General features: G+C 36.2%; 1 protein-coding gene across 16 annotated transcripts in view; it reads right to left on the bottom strand.

Moving 5' to 3' along the window:
* Nucleotides 1-1,933: 1,933 nt before the first annotated feature.
* STAG2 (STAG2 cohesin complex component) overlaps nucleotides 1,934-19,715 on the bottom strand; it is a 143,488-nt gene continuing 125,706 nt past the window's right edge. For 9 of the 16 annotated variants that reach the window (XM_003823123.5, XM_008976723.5, XM_055106876.3 and 6 more), the window contains 6 exons: nucleotides 17,639-17,862; nucleotides 13,638-13,827; nucleotides 13,438-13,548; nucleotides 10,273-10,399; nucleotides 8,970-9,047; nucleotides 1,934-3,853 (listed from right to left, as the gene is read on the bottom strand). In XM_003823123.5, the coding sequence (XP_003823171.1) occupies nucleotides 3,830-3,853; nucleotides 8,970-9,047; nucleotides 10,273-10,399; nucleotides 13,438-13,548; nucleotides 13,638-13,827; nucleotides 17,639-17,862 (754 nt within the window). In that variant the 3' untranslated portion in view covers nucleotides 1,934-3,829. The remainder of the gene's footprint in view (nucleotides 3,854-8,969; nucleotides 9,048-10,272; nucleotides 10,400-13,437; nucleotides 13,549-13,637; nucleotides 13,828-17,638; nucleotides 17,863-19,715) is intronic. The other 7 variants (XM_055106878.2, XM_055106877.2, XM_057301197.2 and 4 more) reach the window with 1 other exon arrangement.

Genomic DNA, 19,715 nt, shown 5'->3' with positions numbered 1-19,715 from the left:
AAAAAGTAAATAAATAAAAATGTTGCAGGGGAGAATTCTAGCATCAGCCTTATAGGAAGGCTCCCTGAGCACATCCACTGTTTGTGCCCCTCGTCTGTGCTCCCCTAACACCCAGTAAAAACACTGAACTTACTTCATTTTATTCTTTTGGCATCTGCATCCTAACCCCCAGCAGAACTGTAAGCACAAAACCTGTCTTGTTGGTCTTTGCCTTCTCACCAGCTAGCAGTAGGCCAGGCACACATCAATCAATAATTTGTTGACCTGAAGTGACATTTATTTAGTGGACTTCAACACCGAGTTTCCTCATAACCAAAGGCATGGTGCTTTATTGGATCATTTTCTTTTGCTGGATCATTACAGCCACCAGAATAGTCTGTCTGATCTGTATTCAACCACGTGATCCCTTAAAGTTCCCTTTGTGGCAGAATATTGAAGACATTTCAGTTATCCTACTCATCTTCCCCAGTCTCTCAGCTTTATTAACTAAACCACTGATAAGATCAGGACTCAGATTCAACTTACATCTTCTTTATGAAAGTCGGTTAGGTAGCATATTAAGGACAATTATTTATTTACACCTACCAACTCTATAACCAGCTGAACTCTAAGTAGATAGATGCACTATGGCACAATGAACAATGTACCATTTTATGTGTATGCAATTATGAATATTTCCCTTATCTATCAAATAGTTTCAATGCTTTCTAGGACTTAATGCAGCCAGACTGCCTGGGCTGGAATACCAACTCCATTATTTACTAGCCATATAACCTTGTCTAAGGTATCAGTATCCAACCTTCCTGGCACCAGCGGCCAGTTTCATGGAATATAATTTTTTCCATAGACTTTGGGGGCAGGATGGGAAGGGGGGCTCAGGATGAAACTGTTGCACCTCAGATCATCAAGCATTCTCATAAGGAATGCTCAACCTAGATCCTTTGCACGTGCAGTTCACTTTAGGGTTCGCGCTCCTATGAGAATCTAATGCCACGGCTGCTCTGACAGTAGGAAAGCTCAGGTGGTTAATGCTTGCTCACTAGGCTGCCACTCACCTCCTGCTGTGCGGCCGTCCCTAACAGGCCACGTTCTGGTACCCCTGGTCTAAGGTATTTAAACTTCTTTGTACCTCATTCTCACCTTCTTCTGATTTGTTAAAAAAAAAAAAATTGGTGGCAGAGGGTGGGGGAATGACAGCATTATCAACTCTTGTCATGAGGCTTAATGAGTTATTACATGTAAACTACTTAAAACAGCACGCAGCTGTTTTAGCTATCATTTTATATGTTCAGTTCTGAATCACTAATGACAGAAGACAATTCTGATATACAAACTAGCCCAAATGAACAATGTGCTAGTGTTACACTGACATGAATCTCTTAAAGAGTACAATGCAAATCTTAACACTTTCTTTGATGAGTTTTCAATATGAATTCAATTAGTAAATTCTTTTTCAAATGGTTTTACCTCCATGCCATGAGCCCCTTATTTAAGGCAGGTTTCTCTCTTACTGTCTCTCTCTCATTCTCTACCTCAGCATATCCTGCTTGTTTCCTTCCTGGCATTTATTACAAGTTTCATTATTTTGTTTTCCCCAATGGATCTATGAAGGAGAGATCTCTTAACACATGCTAGCACACAGTAGGCACTCAAATGTACCCTGTATAAACAATGTAAACATTTGTAAATGTGTTTAACTCATACCAGATGAAAATTAAAGCAATAATGGTTACAGGTTCCTATTTTAAAGTAATAATCCAATTAGGGATTTGGTTTCATTGTAAATACATATGATTTATTAAAAATATAAACTGATGGTATTCTCTATAAATTATTCCCCAAACACATTAAAAGATGTGATAATAGATATAAATTTGCAAACCATTTATAGCCACCCTCCCTCTTTGAGTACAAGAGAAAACATACAACATACTGTAGGTTTATTTTTATTCAAAAAGTTACTGTCTCAAGACATAAATACAAATCAGAAAACAGTACAATTAGGACAATAGAATGTGGAGGACAACAGGTTAGAGTAATATATAAAACATTTTTAGCTGGTTGAAAACAAAGCTGTAAGAACTGCTTTCACAAAGAAGTACTCCTTTCAAGAGTGAGAAAAAAAATCAACTTAGGTTTAAAATCATATATACAGTCCTCTCAGCAGTTCTAGTTAATGCAGTGGTGTGTAAAACAACATAGGCAATACTTTTGCACATAACAATATTTGTTGATGGAAAATCTGTTAGACAAGTCTGGATTCATTTGTTATTAACCATGACTTAATAAAATAATTGTATCATGATCTTTTTAGCTAACCTATGGTTTTTGGCTACCACAGCCCAATGCTTGATTTCTGACTAAAAACTGAAAGCCTTTTGGTATTCACCCATCTGAAGATATTCTTGTATTGCAAGCATATTAAGGCATGGAATGATTAAAATAATATACCTCAAGAACTGAGAGACGACTGACAAAAGATAGATACACATGTAATATAAGTTAATATTTTGTTTTAAACGATGTCTAGCTGCCTAAGCCTCGCAAAATGAGTTGATGTCAAAATGGCAAGTAGCCACTTTCTGTTTTAAACTAATTTATTTGTGAAAGGACATAAAATGAAGTTTAAAGCTTAGCTTTCAAAGAATATTATGGGTTATGAATTCTATTATCCCATCTAATTTACATACAGAGGAAATGTACTGTAACCTGTTAGAAGTATCTTTAACCTGAAGACTGCTTGCAAAGACAGATAGATAAAACAATATAAAATACAAATTTAAAAATCATTTTAAAGCATGAACACTCATGCTTTCTATTTTTAAACATTGTTAAACTTTCAATATATTTCTGAAACCTCATAATTTTAAGTTGGAATTTAAAAGTAAGAAAAAACTAAACAAACTGCGCAATTATAAAATCAGCACCAATTTATATATATATATAATTTTATTTAAAATTTAGATCCCTATTCCCACACTCTAATAAGCTGTATAATTTTTGTTTAGAATTTTTCTGCAAACATACTACAATAAGCTTCTTTTATTTGGAGACAAAATACAGTGGCACTACTGGAAGGAATATCACAACATTACATTTTTATCTTAAAGGACAAGCAAACTTTCAGGGTTGATAATGGGATAAGCATGTTTGAGACTGGTTACCTTCTGGCAGTTCACTGCATCTGGATATTTCTGAAAAGTATAGAGAAGCTCTTGGATTTTAAAAATATCTTAAAATACTTTTAGATGAAAAAATTGTAAAAGTTCTGCTTATAAGTTTACTTTTCTCCACAATTACAATATTTAAAACAAAGTTTTGTTGATTGACGTTTTAAGCATTTAAATTTAGAATGCTAAAAACAATTCTATCCTACACTTTCTTCAGGGTAGGGGAATAAATACATCCTTAACATTGTTTTCTGGATGTAAACAGAAATCCAGCAGAGGTCATCATTATTTAGTACAACCAGTAAATAAATGTAAGAGAATTCATATCTCTACCAAATGCCTCTTCAGATTGTTATTTTGTTTTTTGTTTTTTTAAAAAAAGCATGAAATAATCGATTCAAAAGCCAACTAACAGCGCATAAATAAAATATTTACTTTCTAAGAAAAACTGTAGCTTATCATCAAATTGTTTACTTGTCCTTTACTTTTATTCAGGCAAACAAAACTGCCCCTCAATGCACTTGATCTTGGTAAGCATAAGCATGTCATATTCTCCTTAGAGAAAAATCTGTACAGAATTTCACTGTATCTACCACACTTTAAAATTTCCTCTTCCACTTAGAAAATGACTTCACCACAGATTTAATTGTGTACTGGTATTAAAACATTGACACTCCAAGAACCTAATGAGAGAGAGAGAGGGGAGAAAATCTCGTTAAAAGTCATTCATTTCTTTAAATATATCCATAAACATTACATTAATACTTTATTATGTTAAATAACATGCTAATAAAACCACTTTGAAAACTTCCCCTCTCTTCAGATGTATAATTCTAAAATTAAATTGACCATGATATATAACGAAATAACATCAGGACTAATCAAGATGCTACTTACCTCACATATAATTAAAGTAGGAACCTTGGATTAATTATGCTTATATGTACCACTAATGTCTAGATAATACCCTAAACATAGGCACTCAACATAGGTAAAATGAATAAATGAATGTGCTTCTTCACATATATTTCTGGCACAGGTTCCTTGGAAAGGGGTTAAGAAAGTCTTGCAAACTTGGCTATTTGTGCTGGGAAGTGGATATGGTTTTTCAAAAAGGCATTTGAGTATGCAGACCAAAAAAAAATCTAAGAACAATTCAAGTATGTAGAAAGCAAGAAGCTTTCTTTAGAAAATCTGGCCAAAGTGAATGGAACAGAACTACAAATTTTAAGAAATCAAAAGGGTAAGGTAAAATCTGGGCAAAATGACTTATATTGATGCTTTCTGTATACTCCAACTGAGAAGGGAATGTTAGGTAAAATCTAATAATTACTTGTCTAAAAGTAAAAGCAGATGATGAATGGAGCAACTCTCCCTTGTTCACTAAACAAGAATGGCATGTGACTCTTAGTATATATACTAAAAGTTAGGTTGTTCAATTAAAATTCTAGCACTTATGCCCATTAAGTAATATTTTAGAATACTATAATAAGCTAGTAAGAACTGATATCAAAGCCAGATGTAATGAGCTGAAATATTACAAAGAGCTCTTACTTGTAAGTTAAATCTCTTATAAGTTCTATGAACAAAAGTCATAGAACTCATGTATTGTTTTGAGCTGAAGAAACTGTGTATTTGCAGATCCAGAAACAAGTATCTGATTGCAGCCTCTTTATAATGAATTATCAAGTAGTGTTTGGAATCCCAAGTAATGAAAACAAAGAGGACTCGTGCACCCAATTTCTTACCTGTCCATTCACAGTAACTACCACACTACTAATCCCTTGTCCTCTCCCCTTCCCACATGCTTCAGGGTTCTCCTTTTTTGGTTCAAGTCAGAGTTTGGGTGGTTAGAACGTTTCCACCAAAAAGACCGAGATAATGTTTAAAGGCCAATTCTTACCATAACACTCTATGAATCTCGGTAGAAAAGGTCTGATGATGAATGAAAGTACAAAATCTTAATTAGCAATTTAGTATTGAGTATGGGATGAAGACGAACTCAAGTTCTTTCCAAACAGAGTGCCTGACTAGAAAGCACCCAAACACTTGAGATTCTTTTTGTTTTGTACAGACTAGGTTATAAGTAGATTCTCTTACTAGAACATTAAATTAGCTCCATTACATGGAGCCCTTCTTTACCAATTTTATACTATAAATAATTCTAATAAGAGAATCTCAACACAAGAGAATGAGAGTAGTGACACTTTCTTTTCTGTGCCAACACAAACTCTGCCTGTTTCTGATGTTAACATTAATAAATACTTAAACATATTTAATATCAAACTTCAGTGTATTTTGGCAATTCTGGCAGAAAACAACTGTTATCAAAATGGTATAAACCAATTTTGTGTCCAAATATAAAACCAGCTACACCATAAATCTAGAATTTTATGTATATGCAACACAAAATATGTTCAGAGTTTTTATATTACCACTCCTGGATAATGTGAAAATCATGTTTAAAAAGATTTTTTACGATTTATTTAGAAAATCTTGTTTAAAAATTCAGTGTTTAAAAAGATATTTTTTATGATTTATTTAGAAAATCATGTTTACAAATTAAGTGTTTAAAAAGATATTTTTACAATTTATTTAGTAACAAACTGAAGTGTCTACATTAAGGTGCTTTGAGTTACTTCCCTTAGAATTGGAGAATCTCAGAACTGGACATTAAAGAATTTAAATCCCAATTTTGCTACTGTTTTGATGACTCCGTTATCATGGGCTTCAGTAAGAACAGATGTAGGGTATTGTATAAAGGCAAACAGAATTTGACATTCAAAATTTTCCATTATTCCATTTCTTAAGTTATGGTTAAGATAGTATGGAGTATAGTTTAATGTATATTTAAAAAATAAACTGTTAACTTAAAAAAAAAAATTACATGGTCAAAGACTTCTAAAGATACCTAAGCCTTGAAAGATTACTGAGCATTCAGTTATGTGACTGCTGCCATCATGTGGTAATGCTATAAAACTACAGTTATAAGTACATGTGCTCATTTTCCTAATTTTTGTAGCAGAAGCAGCTAAATTATTATCAAATTAAGAATAAATAAAAGCCCCTCAGTTGTAACATTCAATATACATGAGAATGCTATAAAATCACTATAAATAAAAAATGACTATTAGGCCCCTATTTTTCTCTAAATGTTAAAAGTCAAAAATAGATACACATAGTTAATATTGCTGTTTCGTTATTTTAGTAATCTGAAGAACACCTTTTTGCAAATCTAGTATGTAACTCAGAAAACGAATGTTAAAAGTTCTCCTGACATTAGACAAATACATTAAAAAATGGTGATCCTAACTGCCCATATTAATTTTGATCACAGTTAACCATTTCGATTTCTTAATTACTTTTGTTGGTGTTTCATCCAAATGGGGATTTTAGTTTTGGGAAGCACAACAGTAGAAGACAGCATGAGATTATTAAATCAAAAGGAACTGGCATCAAATTACTACTCGGACACTTGCTAACTGTATAACTGAGCAAAGTCACTAAATGATCTCTTCAGTCTCAGCTTGCTATGGTATGAAAGTGGAAATTCCCATTACCTTTCTCACATGGTTGCTGAGAGGATCAAAATAAATCATACCTAGCACAGTGTCTGTCACCCAAACTCTCAGCTACTACCTTCCATACTTTTCATTTCAAAGTGATAGTCAAGGTGCACTAGAATATGAATTCCTTAAGGACAGGGAGTGTCTTATTCGCTTTAGCACCAACTTCTGATGTAATAAATTGTTGAATAAATGCATTTCATCGCACCTGCTTGAAAATATTCCTTTACCCCTCATCACAATCACTACCTCCATGTTTTATTTAACAAACTAAGATGATACATACTGTTAGATTAATTATCAAGAAAACCATAAACTTCAGTGTGCAGTTAAACTATAGACTTATGAGTGCGATAGGTCACTTAGGTACTATAAAGTCTTGCTACTCAAAGTATGGTTTGCAGACCTGAAGCACTGACAGCATTTGTTAGCAGTGCAGAATCTCAGGCCACACTTAAGACCGATTGAAGCAGATTCTACTTTTTTTTTTTTTTTTTTTTTTTTTGAGACAGGGTCTCGGCTCTGTCACCCAGGCTGGAGTGCAGTATTGTGAACACAGCTCACTGCAGCCTCAACCTCCTGGGCTCAAGCGATCCTCCCACCTCGCCCTCCTGAGTAGCTGGGACCGCAGGTATGCATCATCATGCCCAGCTAATTTTTTTAGTTTTTGTAAAGATGGGGTCTCACTGTGTTGCCCAAGCTGGTCTCAAGCTCTTGGGCTCAAACAATCCTCCCACCTTGGCCTTCCAAAGTATTGGGATTACAGGCATGAGCCACTGAGCCCAGCCCCTTGGCCTTATTAGTAAACATGTTAGTGTGAATTAGTTTGTCAAAATAGTTCTAAAAGCTATCTGAAAGCAGATTATGAGGTAGGAGAGGGCAAGGTGGGAATGGTAGAAATTGTACATAGAAGGCAGGCCTTTGAGGATGGTATAACTGTCACCTGAGGCAGTAGGTGTGAGGAACAAGGAACATAAAATGGGTAGATTCTAAAAAGGGAGATGGCAGGGCATTTAAATGATTTATTCATTTGACAAAACTAAATATCTATTGTGCTGGGCAGAACTAAGAATGAATAACATCATCACTGCCTCAGGGAGTTCAGTCTAGTGAAGGACCAGGGCATGTAATATCCTATCTCACTACACAAGTCTGGTAGTGAGATAAATAAAGTGTGTACAAACAGTTAAAGAAGGAGAGAAAAAAAAATCTGTGGAAGTCAGCAAAAATTCCACAGGTAATGTCAGAATTAGTATCAAAGAAAGACTTTACTAGGAGGAAAAATAAAGGGGAATTTCTGGCAGAAAAAAGCTTATACAAAGTTATGGAGTCAGGAAAGAGCATAGTGTATCTGAGTGGAACTACAAGATTTGATATGGCTAGAGCATAGAATACATGTAAGGAAAAGGCCAAGGTTAAGGTGGCAAGGGAACCAGATCATAAAAGGCTTTGTTTGCTAGGCTGAGGAGCTAGAATTTTCTTCCTAATGGCAATGGGGGGGAAAAATCAATAAAAGACTTAGAACGATAAGTGAGAGTATCAGATCTGCATTTTTAGAAAGATGACCCCACAAGAGGCATAAAGGAGCAGTGGGACTGCAATATCAGCTTAAAGGCTTTGCAACAGCCCATGTGAAAACTGAGGAGGACCCGAATCAAGGCACTGTCAAGGAGAATATGGCACAGGGGACTGATATAAGAGGTACTTAAGAAAAATAACTGACAAAACCCAATAATAACCAATTAAGGATGGTGGGAGTGGTAACTGACTCTCATCCTAGATAGCTAGATACCCTTCTCTTCATTATCAAAGCCTTTGTTCAAGTTCTCATTATTTTTCACCATGCCTTTATATTACGCCCCTCATTCATCCTGTCCCATCCATAAATGTCAAGGAAATCTTTCTGAAACACAATTCTGATCATGCCATTACCTTATTTAAAATCTTTCAATGGGCAACCCATTGAAGAACAGTACAAACCTGGAAGAACAGTCCAAATTCCTTAATATTCAAGTCCCAGTCAGCCAGGATTCAAAAGTACTTTTCTAATCTGTCAACACTATTGCAGCACTCTCTTCCCCTCCCACTGAAATCCTGCCTGCCTGCCTCTTTTTCTCACATCCAACTGTTTTCATCTATTCTCAGTATGCTGCCCCAGGTTTTCAACCTCAAACTGAGAGACTGCCTATACTTCTGATTTTGCAATCCTAGGGTACATTTAAATTAAACCTACTGATTCATCCATAATTGAAGCTGGATCAAAGAAATCAGGCTTCAGTTCTGTTCTCTCTCGTCTGTTCTTTGATGGTGGCTAAAGGAAAAAAGGACATAAGTTGACATTAGTTTAGCTATATCTACAAACCAGATAGTAACTGAAAATATCCAAGTTCTTCACATGGCCTATGTGATTCCAGTGTACCTGACACAATATTTTAAAAACTCATGGAAAATTATCAGCCGGGTGCGGTGGCTCACACCTGTAATCCCAGCACTTTGGGAGGCCGAGGCGGGTGGATCACGAGGTCAGGAGATCGAGACCATCCTGGCTAACACGGTGAAACCCGGCCTCTACTAAAAATACAAAAAATTATCCGGGCGTGGTTGCGGGCGCCTGCAGTCCCAGCTACTTGGGAGGCTGAGGCAGGAGAATGGCGTGAACCCGGGAGGTGGAGCTTGCAGTGAGCTGAGATTGTGCCACTGCACTCCAGTCTGGGCAACAGAGCAAGACTCCATCTCAAAAAAAAAACTCATGGAAAATTATCCTAAGAGACAAAAACCGGAAAACTCACTTTTCATTTTACTTTAAAAATCATATTCCTTTCAAGGCACCAAATTATACCATTCTAAAAATTTAATTATTTAAGAAGAATACACAATATACTAAAAAGAATCATAAGACTTGACTTGTAAGTATCAACTTTACTGTTTGCTAGTTTTGCCTCTTTGGAGAGAGTAAGCTTCAATATCCTCAATCCTTTCAACCTACTTCACAAAGTTTAATGAGATATGTAGCAAGATGAAATATGTAAAACCATTTTGTATATGATCAACCCTAACCACATATTTAATTATTAATAAAGAATACACTCCTACCTGTATTTAACTTCCTTCCAAGTTTAAGTAATTTTACTTCATTATCTGATATGGAATTTGTCTCAACAAGTAGTATTAATATATTGCTTTGATAATGGTATACTTTTACACTAACTCATATTTTTAAAATGCATAATTAAATAAAAATTGATTTTCATAGTCAAATTAGTATTAATCAAAATATACCCTTTAAACCTATATATTCCTAAATTAATCTCAGAAACAAACAGACAATTGTTATCATCTTAATCTAGGATCTACCACCTTCACCAATCTTACTCTCTTCTAAATCCCTTCCCATATATCTAAACCCCTGGCAACTATTTTAATATTTTTGCAAAACTTGCTTCTCTTGGTAAGTATTTCTCTACTCTAATAAATATCCAACATAATTTTCAAAAGATCTAAACTGAAAATCTTACAGAAATCATTAAGTTTCTTACCAAATCTATATCCATGGTGTCAAAATCCATTCCCTCATTAAGATCCTCAATCCTCCCTTCTGAGGACATCATAACATCTTCAACAATTGGCTCTTCATCATCTTCCATTAGGCTTGTGCCACGCCGACTAGAGAAATATAAAACAAAGTCAAGATCTGAACTTATGTCGTGACTATTAATATCTAGGCAGCAGTATGTGGCTCTCTATATTCAAGTATAATGGAAAATGATGGAATTAAAGGTCAGGGAGAATGATTAGGCATTGATTATGTCATCAATGATATCAAAACCCAATGTTTACTTGTCTAAAAATGCTAAGGAGTTATGTTTATTCTACATTACTTCAGTACATTTAGCTTTATAGTTCTGATATCCCATATACAAGGTTCAATGAGAATTTCCCACATGGGAACATACAAGATACCTCAAATCCTTTTTGAAAGTAGGCAGGGTACAAATTAATAAACAAACATAAAACAGATACCAAAAAAATGACATTTTCAGAAAACATATATAGCTAATTTTACCCATCATCACTCCCTCATTCATTCAGTACCTAATGTGTACCAGGCATGCGCGCACTCACTCACACAATGCCTACTATGTGACAGGCTTCTACTGTGTCCTATGGATGTTTAAAAAAAAAAAAAAAAAAAAGATGAATAAGACTAAGACATGATTCCTGCCCTCAAGGAGCTTACAGTCTACCATGGCAAACAGAGATAAACAATTAATTATGACAAAATGTGATAAATATTACAAGAAAACTATGCATCAAGTGTTATAAGGACATACTAAAATAAGGAATTAATTCTGCCTCAGGAAGAAATGAGGAACACTCATGCTGAAACTCAGATTCGTGTGCCCTATGAAACTCAAAACTAAGACATATTTAGAAATTTAAAATGAAAAACTAAGACCAAAAGTTATATACGTTATTACATAATTATGGGGAATAAATTAAGTTCACAAATTAGCCCAGATCAGCATAAAGTAGCCAACATAATAGTGAAACTGAGTAGGACTTGTTTTTCCCTAGTTTGGCCAACATTACCTTCTTTTCTCATCCAAAGACACCCCCACAGTCAAGAAAGTTGCCAAAACCCCAGCAATTATTTACCGAATGCTTACAATTTACACAATACTATGCTGGTTCTTAAAAGATATAAAGACAACAAGATACGATCTCTGATCCATGTTACCTGGACAAATATGTTTATAATGGTCCTTACTTCCTAACAGTTCTGGGTAGAAAGACAATTTTACTGTATTTTGTAGAGGCAACCGTGAAGGGAATATATGTGCTGTATGAACTATGTGACAGAAAATCAGAAAGCCGTTCTGCATTTTGTTTGAAGTACAAGGAAGATATATGTGATACAAGCTATGAAAAATAAAAAAGAAAATTTGGAAGTATTTTTAGTTATAGGGCAGATACCATTATAGAAAAATCATTGTAAGATGAAAATGCTTTAGAGTCCCATGCAATAGATGACTTATGGTACAACCACCAAAGAATCCTTTGGTAATAGTCATTTAACTGAGATAATTTCTTGTAGTTGCCGGGAGGCGGGGGAGTTAACTATAATTGGGAATTAAAATGGTACTAAGTAGTGACATGCTATATAGGATCTTAGGAACTGGTGTAATGTTTTATGGGGAGAGATATAGACCAAATGATTGCACGGCAGAATTCTGGAATATATGGACCAGCGACTACTTGGAAGCCAAGAAATTAGTTGTAGGATCCAGCATAAAATAAGAACTTATATTAAAAGGAATGTGGTCACAGAAACAGACAAAAGAGGATAGAACTATGTGACAATATAGATGATGACCATATTAACCAGGATCAGAATCTATACGTGTAATAGAGTATACCTTGTGTCTCTAGAGGTTAAGACCACTATGGAGATAACTAAAGTGAATTTATGCAGGCCACCACTCATAGTAAATGATCATTTTGTAAGAAAAACAGGTAAAATTCTTAACATCTAAAAACCAACAAGACAGAACAAAATATAAATTAAAAAAAGAAGAGGGTAACAACTACTATCTCCCAATAGTAAAACATATACCACATTATAAATACAATGCTTTCAAACTCAAAAACTTAATCATAATCATCACACTTTTCCCTGTATACCAATCAAGACATTTAAAAAAATTATCTAAAGACTGCTTGTCTGCCATGTTTTTTAGAGCCAAAGCTAATGAAGATTTTAGAAAGATTTATAAAGTTATCATACATAATCCAGTAAAAACAAAGTATTTAAAAGATAAACTTCATTTTTTTAGCATTGAACATTTATTCATTCAATGAACATTTACTTAGCACCTTTTACGTGCCAAGCACTGATAGGCAATGAATGTGGTCCCTGCCCTTGAGGAGCTCACAGTCTAGACAAACGGGACAAACTCATAAACAAATATTTACAATACAATGTGGCAAGTGCTATAAGAAATATGGATATACATAGTGTTATGGGAGCATAGATGACCAAAGCTTCAGTTAAGGTGACATCTGAGCTTGTTCTTTTATGATGATTTTACCAGCTGCCAGGGAATAGGAAATGATACTAAAACGTGGCAGGGGCCATATTTTGAAACATCTTGCATGCCATGAGCTAAGGAAGTTGGGAGTTTATCCAGCAGGCAATGGGGAGCCACAGAAAGGTTTTAAGTAAGAGTTACATGGTAAGATTTTTATTCTAGAATAGTAATTCTTGATGGTGGTGTGAATGATGGAGCGGGGGGGTGAAGGGAGAGGTTTGGTGAGAAAATAAATGGGAGATTTGAGGGAAGAAAACCAGTTAGAAAGCTAATACAATAGTTCAGGTGAGAGATGAGGGCCTGAACTAAGTTGGGAAAATCAATTAGGATGTAACACAACTGTATTTTTAATGCTGTGTACCAAAATAAACAAGGATTGATATTTAAACTTTTCCAACAGATCAACCTAAGATTGGTCCTTTGGCTAACTAGGTAGTATTTTAATTAAAATATTTTGCTTTTCTGTTGGAAAGACCAATTTTTAGTTCCTTGATTATTTCAGCTTAAGTTACTCTAGAGAGTTTGCTGAAATTTTTAGATAAGGCACACATTAAAATGTTAAAATGAATTAGTGAACTTCCTAGACTCAGACAATAAGGCACTCTCACTTACATGGCATGCTGAAGATTAGTTCGCAGTTTAACATAGCTCATTGCTGCTCTCTCCTGCTGTTGCCTTGCTTCCTCTTGTTGTCTTTGAGCTAACATCCATGTTACCTGCGTGCTTCAAGGAGAATTTTATTCTTCTTTTAACTTAACTTTTTCTATGTAATTAATAAAGTTATAGTACAGAAAATGATCAAATGTACTTACTTATAATCAAGAGGTGTTTGATGATGTTCAGTCTGCATTGGATAAACACTCATGAAGCTATCCTCAGGCCGTAATCTTTTGGGCTCTCTCATAATAGTGGAGGTGAGTTGTGGTGTCTGCATCATAACAGGGGTGTGCAGTGTTTGTTCTCTGCTTAACCACATACTGTCACTACTACTACTTTCTTCAGCTGGAAAAGAAAATTAACGACGAGGTTTAGTCACTAATTTTGACTATTCAGATGTCTAATACAACCTGTTCAGGTCAATAAACATCTGTTGATTTCCACATGCAAGTCACAGGAACGGGGGACACAAACCTATGTAAGGGGCAGTCCCTGACCTGGCCTTAGAGTCTAGTTGCGACACAAAACAACCAGGCAATTAAAATACAGTGTGGTAAATGCAAGGAGAGAGGGAAGTATAAGGGGAATGGGGGCAGTGAAAGGGGTCAGAGCCAGCTATCCAGAAGCAACTTCTAACTAGAGTAGGTATCAGGTGGGCTAGAAAGGCTTTTTATTCTAGGCAGGGAGAAGAACATAAAGCAAGAACACTAAGGCACGAAACAAAGACTAAACCTTTCTTTTTTCTTTTTCTTTTTTTTTTTTTTGAGACAGAGTCTCGCTCTGTCACCCAGGCTGGAGTATAGTGGCGCAATCTCGGCTCACTGCAACCTCCACCTCCTGGGTTCAATCAATTCTCCTGCCTCAGCCTCCCAAGTAGCTTAGATTACAGGAATGCATTACCATGTCTGGCTAATTTTTATATTTTTAGTAGAGACAGGGTTTCAGCACGTTGGCTAGGCTGGTCTTGAATTCCTGGCCTCAAATGATCTGCCTGCCTTGGCCTCCTATAGTGCTGGGATTACAAGTGTGAGACATTGCACCCAGTCGACTGAACCCTATTAATCTGCTGATATTTGACCTACAAAAAGGGCAATTTCATATGGTTCAAAACTAACAGTTTGCTACTCCTGGGGCATAAAGATTGAAAGGGTAGCAAAAGACAAGGCTGGATAAAGAAGCAGGAATCAAATTGTGGAAAATCTTGTGAGCTCTTCTAAGGTAACAGGGAACTGCTGCTGAAGGTTTTAAGGTAGGGAAGCAATTTGGTGAGTTACATGTTTTAGTCAATGTGGTGGCAGTGTGGGGAGTGAACTTAAAAACAGAATACCGGTGAGCAAACAGACCAGTTAAAAGGCTAATTGTGTGGCCTAGGTGAGTGAGAAATGGCAACAGGGATGGAAGCCATAGGAGATTGGTTCCCAACCTATGGGATGCAGACCACTGAGCAGGTAGTAAGAGCAACTGCAAGGGGGCCACAAATCTATACAAATATTAATTAAGCACTGGACTAAAAAGAAAAAAGGTTTCACACCTGCAAAAGCTACTTTTTTCAAATGTCTGTAAATGTTGCCATAATTAATAAGTCAAATTTGTGTACAATTGTTACTGAATTAATAGTAATTTTTAAAATCACTGACCTGGGAGAAAAAAATTGATAGCACTTTTTGATTGTGAATTTAGAAGAAAACTATTTCATTAGAAGATTATACACATGAGGCCAGGCGTAGTGGCTCACGCCTATAATCCCAGCACTTTGGGAGGCTGAGACAGGTGGATCACGAGGTCAGGAGTTCGAGCCTGGCAAAGATGGTGAAATCCCATCTTTACTAAAAATACAAAAATTAGCCAGGTGCGGTGGCGGGCGCTTGTAATCCCAGCTACTTGGGAGGCTGAGGCAAGAGAATTGCTTCAACCTGGGAGGTGGAGGTTGCAGTGAGCTCAGATCACACCACTGCACTCCAGCCTCAGCAACAGAGCAAGACTCCATCTCAAAAGAAAAAAAAAAAAAAAAAAAAGGCCAGGCGCAGTGGCTCACACCTGTAATCCCAGCACTTTGGGAGGCCGAGGTGGGCAGATCACCTGAGGTTGGGAGTTCGAGACCAGCCTGACCAACATGGAGAAACCCTGTCTCTACTAAAAATACAAAATTAGCCAGGCGTGGTGGTGCACGCCTGTAATCCCAGCTACCTGGGAGGCTGAGGCAGGAGAATCGCTTGAACAAGGGAGGGGGAGGTTGCGGTGAGCCAACATCACACCACTGCACTCCAGCCTGGGCAAAAAGAGCAAAACTCCATCAAAAAAAAAAAAAAAAAAAAAAAAAGATTATACATATTTGCAAATGTGTGTAAGGTTTTAAGGAATAAGAGTGGAAAGAAAATGCATGAATAGCTAATACTCTAATAATAGATTAAACATAAACTCCACATTTTGCAATATAATTACATCAGCCTTTAAGTTCTACTGCATTCAGGCTCCAATACTGTCTTCAAAATTGCATCGACTTGGCCAACCTATCAGTATTCATACTTCCTTCTGTTAACTTATTAATGCCCCAATTTCTATGATTCTCCCCAAAAACCTGAATGAGAGCATTGATTCTTCCTGTAAAAATTGACGTATCTGGTTTAATAATCTATTTGTAAAATGTGATATAAATACCAATTCATATGTGTTTCCATGAGGTCTAAAAAAAAAAAAGAGAGATTTCTGTAATATAAATACCCATTCATGTGTTTCCATGAGGTCTAAAAAAAAAGAGAGAGAGAGATTTGATGGCCCAGCACACACCTATAACTATTAACTACTAGTTCAGATGATAAAAACTTTCAAAAATTTAGTGATATGAGAAAACATCATCTTTCAATTTGATAACAAAAAACAGAAAAGTTTCTTTTAACTTATAAACCATCAGCCCTAACTACTTTAACTGGCCCAGGGTAATAAAAGAGATTTCCCCATCAACTGTGATGTTGGGACTATATAACTAACCAGTGTAAAATTGTACAAGTTAGAAATATAAGGTTATGCCTTTATACTACTGGACAAAAGATACTAAAATTCATAGGACAATCAAGTTTTAAACACTAAGCACTTGATCATAAATGAAAGCTGATGAGTTATGTGGCAATTTAAAAATATGGCCCCAAAATTCTTTGACGTTCCTCACATTAAGAGGTTAAGAATTATGTCCTCTCCCCTAGAATCTCTGTGATTGCTTGGCCAATAGAATATGGCAGAAATTACGCTATGCTAGTTTTTGGGCCCAGGCCTTAAGAAATTGGCACCTTCCACTTCTGGTCTTTCGGGACACTTGCTCTTGGAGCCTAGTGTTATGCTGACATGGAGAAGTCACACGTTGGTGTTCTGGCAGACAGTACAGCTGAGGTCCCAAATGACAGCCAGCATCAGATATGTAAGTGAAGATGCCTCCGTATGATTTCAGCCACCAGCCTTTGAGCCTTCCTGGCTGAGGTACCAGACACCATGATCCTGGCTATGTCCTAAGTTTTGAGGTAATTTGCTATTCAACAATAATAACTGGGACAAATTTTGACAACTATGCTAATTTAATAATTCCTAAGAAAAAGAAAAAAGTCCCCAGGCCCATTTTAAACCAACTCTGGAGTGCTAGGAGTCTAAGAGCTTCAAGCGTCATAATGCATTCCTACCTCTAATACGATAGCACTCTATTTCTATGAAGCTCTTCATGATTAATGGCCTCTTCATAGGAATTCAGAAGTTGCAACCTCTCTGAATCTGTTGTTCCACTTTAACTAGATGATCTGATCTCTTGGGTAATAACTAGCTCTATAATACTGAGTCCATTTCCCTATGCATACAGTGTAGCACAGATTTTAAGAAGCAGGCACTCTAGAGTGAAACTGCATGGCTCTCCTACTTAATAACTGTGACATGAGTATGTTACTTAACCTCTCTGTGTTAAGTACTGTCATCTGAAAAATGAAGATGTACCCAAAAAGTTGTGAGAACTGAGTTTATGTATCTAAAATGCTTACAACAGCATGTTTACACATAATGAACACATTTTGTAAGCTATTATTGAACACATCTCAAATAAAAAATAAGGTGAACCTTAATGACAATTCAGTTGGTAAACATTAGGGATAAATATAAAGAGAATAAATTATATCCTTACTGAGTGAAAGCTGCATGCCCTCAACCACTTTCCGTTTTCCTGTAGATGGTTTTGATTTTTTACTCCGTACTGTTGACCCCCGGCTGCTGATTCCACTAATGACTGACATGGTGTCATCATCACCACCAGCTAGCAAAGAATTTCGGTAAGACATCAGTGGAAGCCACACATCCTCTCTTCGGAGTGACATCTGAAAGGTCATGAACTTTTCCAAGTAAACATACCTTGAAAAGAAATCGAAACTGTTAGCTTTGATACAGAAATCTGTGGGTTATATTAACTCATAGTTGTGCGAGCATAGGCATATTACTTCACTACTCAAACTCAGCCTTACAGGACATTAATGAACAATGTTGTCTCTGCCAAGATTTTCACATCAAATGAAATAATTCAGAGCACTCAGTTTAACATTTGCTGAGTACCTATTATGTCCCAGGCACTATGCATAGATACAAAGATGGATATGATATGATACCTACCTGCAAAAAAGTTTCAGCCTGATGGAAATCATAAATCTACCCTTGGATCCAAGTATCTCAAGGCTTATATGTAATTTTGCAATCAAAATTCAACTAACGTTCATGTGACGACTATGTGCTAGATATTTTTTTTTTCCTCAGGTTCCTTAACTATTCTTACAATTCTATGAGGCAAATGTTTTCCCAATTTTACAGGTGACGAAAGAAAGGATAATTAAAATTAAGAAGTAATCCCACAGTAATAAAAATGAGTAGGCAGCATAACTATGATTCAAGTCCAAGGCTCTGACACCAAGAGTTCTATAAGGCTAAATTATGCTTCAAATAAAGACAACTATTTGTCAATTAACTGTAAAGTGCAATTCAAATATTTGCTGTCATTGTAATGACTGATTTCTATCAATTCAGATTCACCAGTGTGAACAGTATTAAAGAGAATAGGAGAAATCAGTCACAAAGCATACTGCTTTGTTAGCTGTTCAGTATGCCTTTCTTTTTCTTTTTTTTTTTTTTTGAGACAGAGTCTCACTCTGTCATCGAGGCTGTAGTGCAGTGGTGCCATCTCGGCTCACTGCAACTCCGTCTCCCAGGTTCAAGCGATTCTCCTGCCTCGGCCTCCTGAGTAGCTGGGATTACAGGTGCACACCGCCATGCCTGGCTAATTTTTGCATCTTTTGTAGAGACAGGGTTTCACCATGTTGGCCAGATTGCTCTCGAACTCTCTGCCCGCCTTGACCTCCCAAAATGCTGGGATTACAGGTGTGAGCCACGGCACCCGACTCCCAGTATGTCTTTCTGTATTACAATACACTTCAGTCATATATAGTAGTACAGTACTCCTCCAAGTGTGGCCTGTGAACTGGCTACCACTCCAAAAACTGTTAAGTCTGCAACAAGATACAAAACTTGAGCCAAAATATACTCACTGGCAGAGAGATTTACAATTATGTACCCACCACATACCTAAATAGGACATTACAGATAAGTAGCCCGCACTAAAGCTATCCCCATTTTGCTTCCTCCTCGTGCCCAGAGGTTACCACTACTTATCACCCCCATGCACATTTTGTACATTCAATACATAGTTGTCTGTAAACATCATAGTACAGTTTTGTACTTTGCTGTTTGTACTCAATGAAATCCAGCTATTTTTACTGTTGTATGGTATTCCATTATATATCAATCTATTGATCCATTTTCAGTTGATGGATGTTTAGGTTATTTTGAGTTTTTCCACTATTTCAAACAATCAAACAGCCATCATTCTTTTATCGGTCTCCTTGTGCATGCATTCAGGAGTTTCTGTGGGGTATCTACTTATGAATGAAATTACTGGATCATGAGGTAGAGAGAATCTTAAACTTTACTAGGCATTGCCAAAGAGCTCCACAAAATGGTCTTGTACTGTCACCAACAATGTATAAAAGGCTCTGCTGCCTCACATCCTTGGCAATACTTGACACTATCAGACTTCTTAATTTTTCCTAATGTGCTAGGTGAGAAATGGTGTTTTAATTTTTATTTCTCTGATTAATACTGCTTATGCAATTTTAACTGGGATAAATTTATATACAATAGAACACACAAAACTAAGAGCA

This window comes from Pan paniscus, chromosome X, assembly GCF_029289425.2.
Source record: "Pan paniscus chromosome X, NHGRI_mPanPan1-v2.0_pri, whole genome shotgun sequence".
Taxonomy (NCBI): domain Eukaryota; kingdom Metazoa; phylum Chordata; class Mammalia; order Primates; family Hominidae; genus Pan; species Pan paniscus.
The sequence above is the reverse complement of the archived record's forward strand: the minus strand, read 5'-3'. Positions and strand labels throughout refer to the sequence as shown.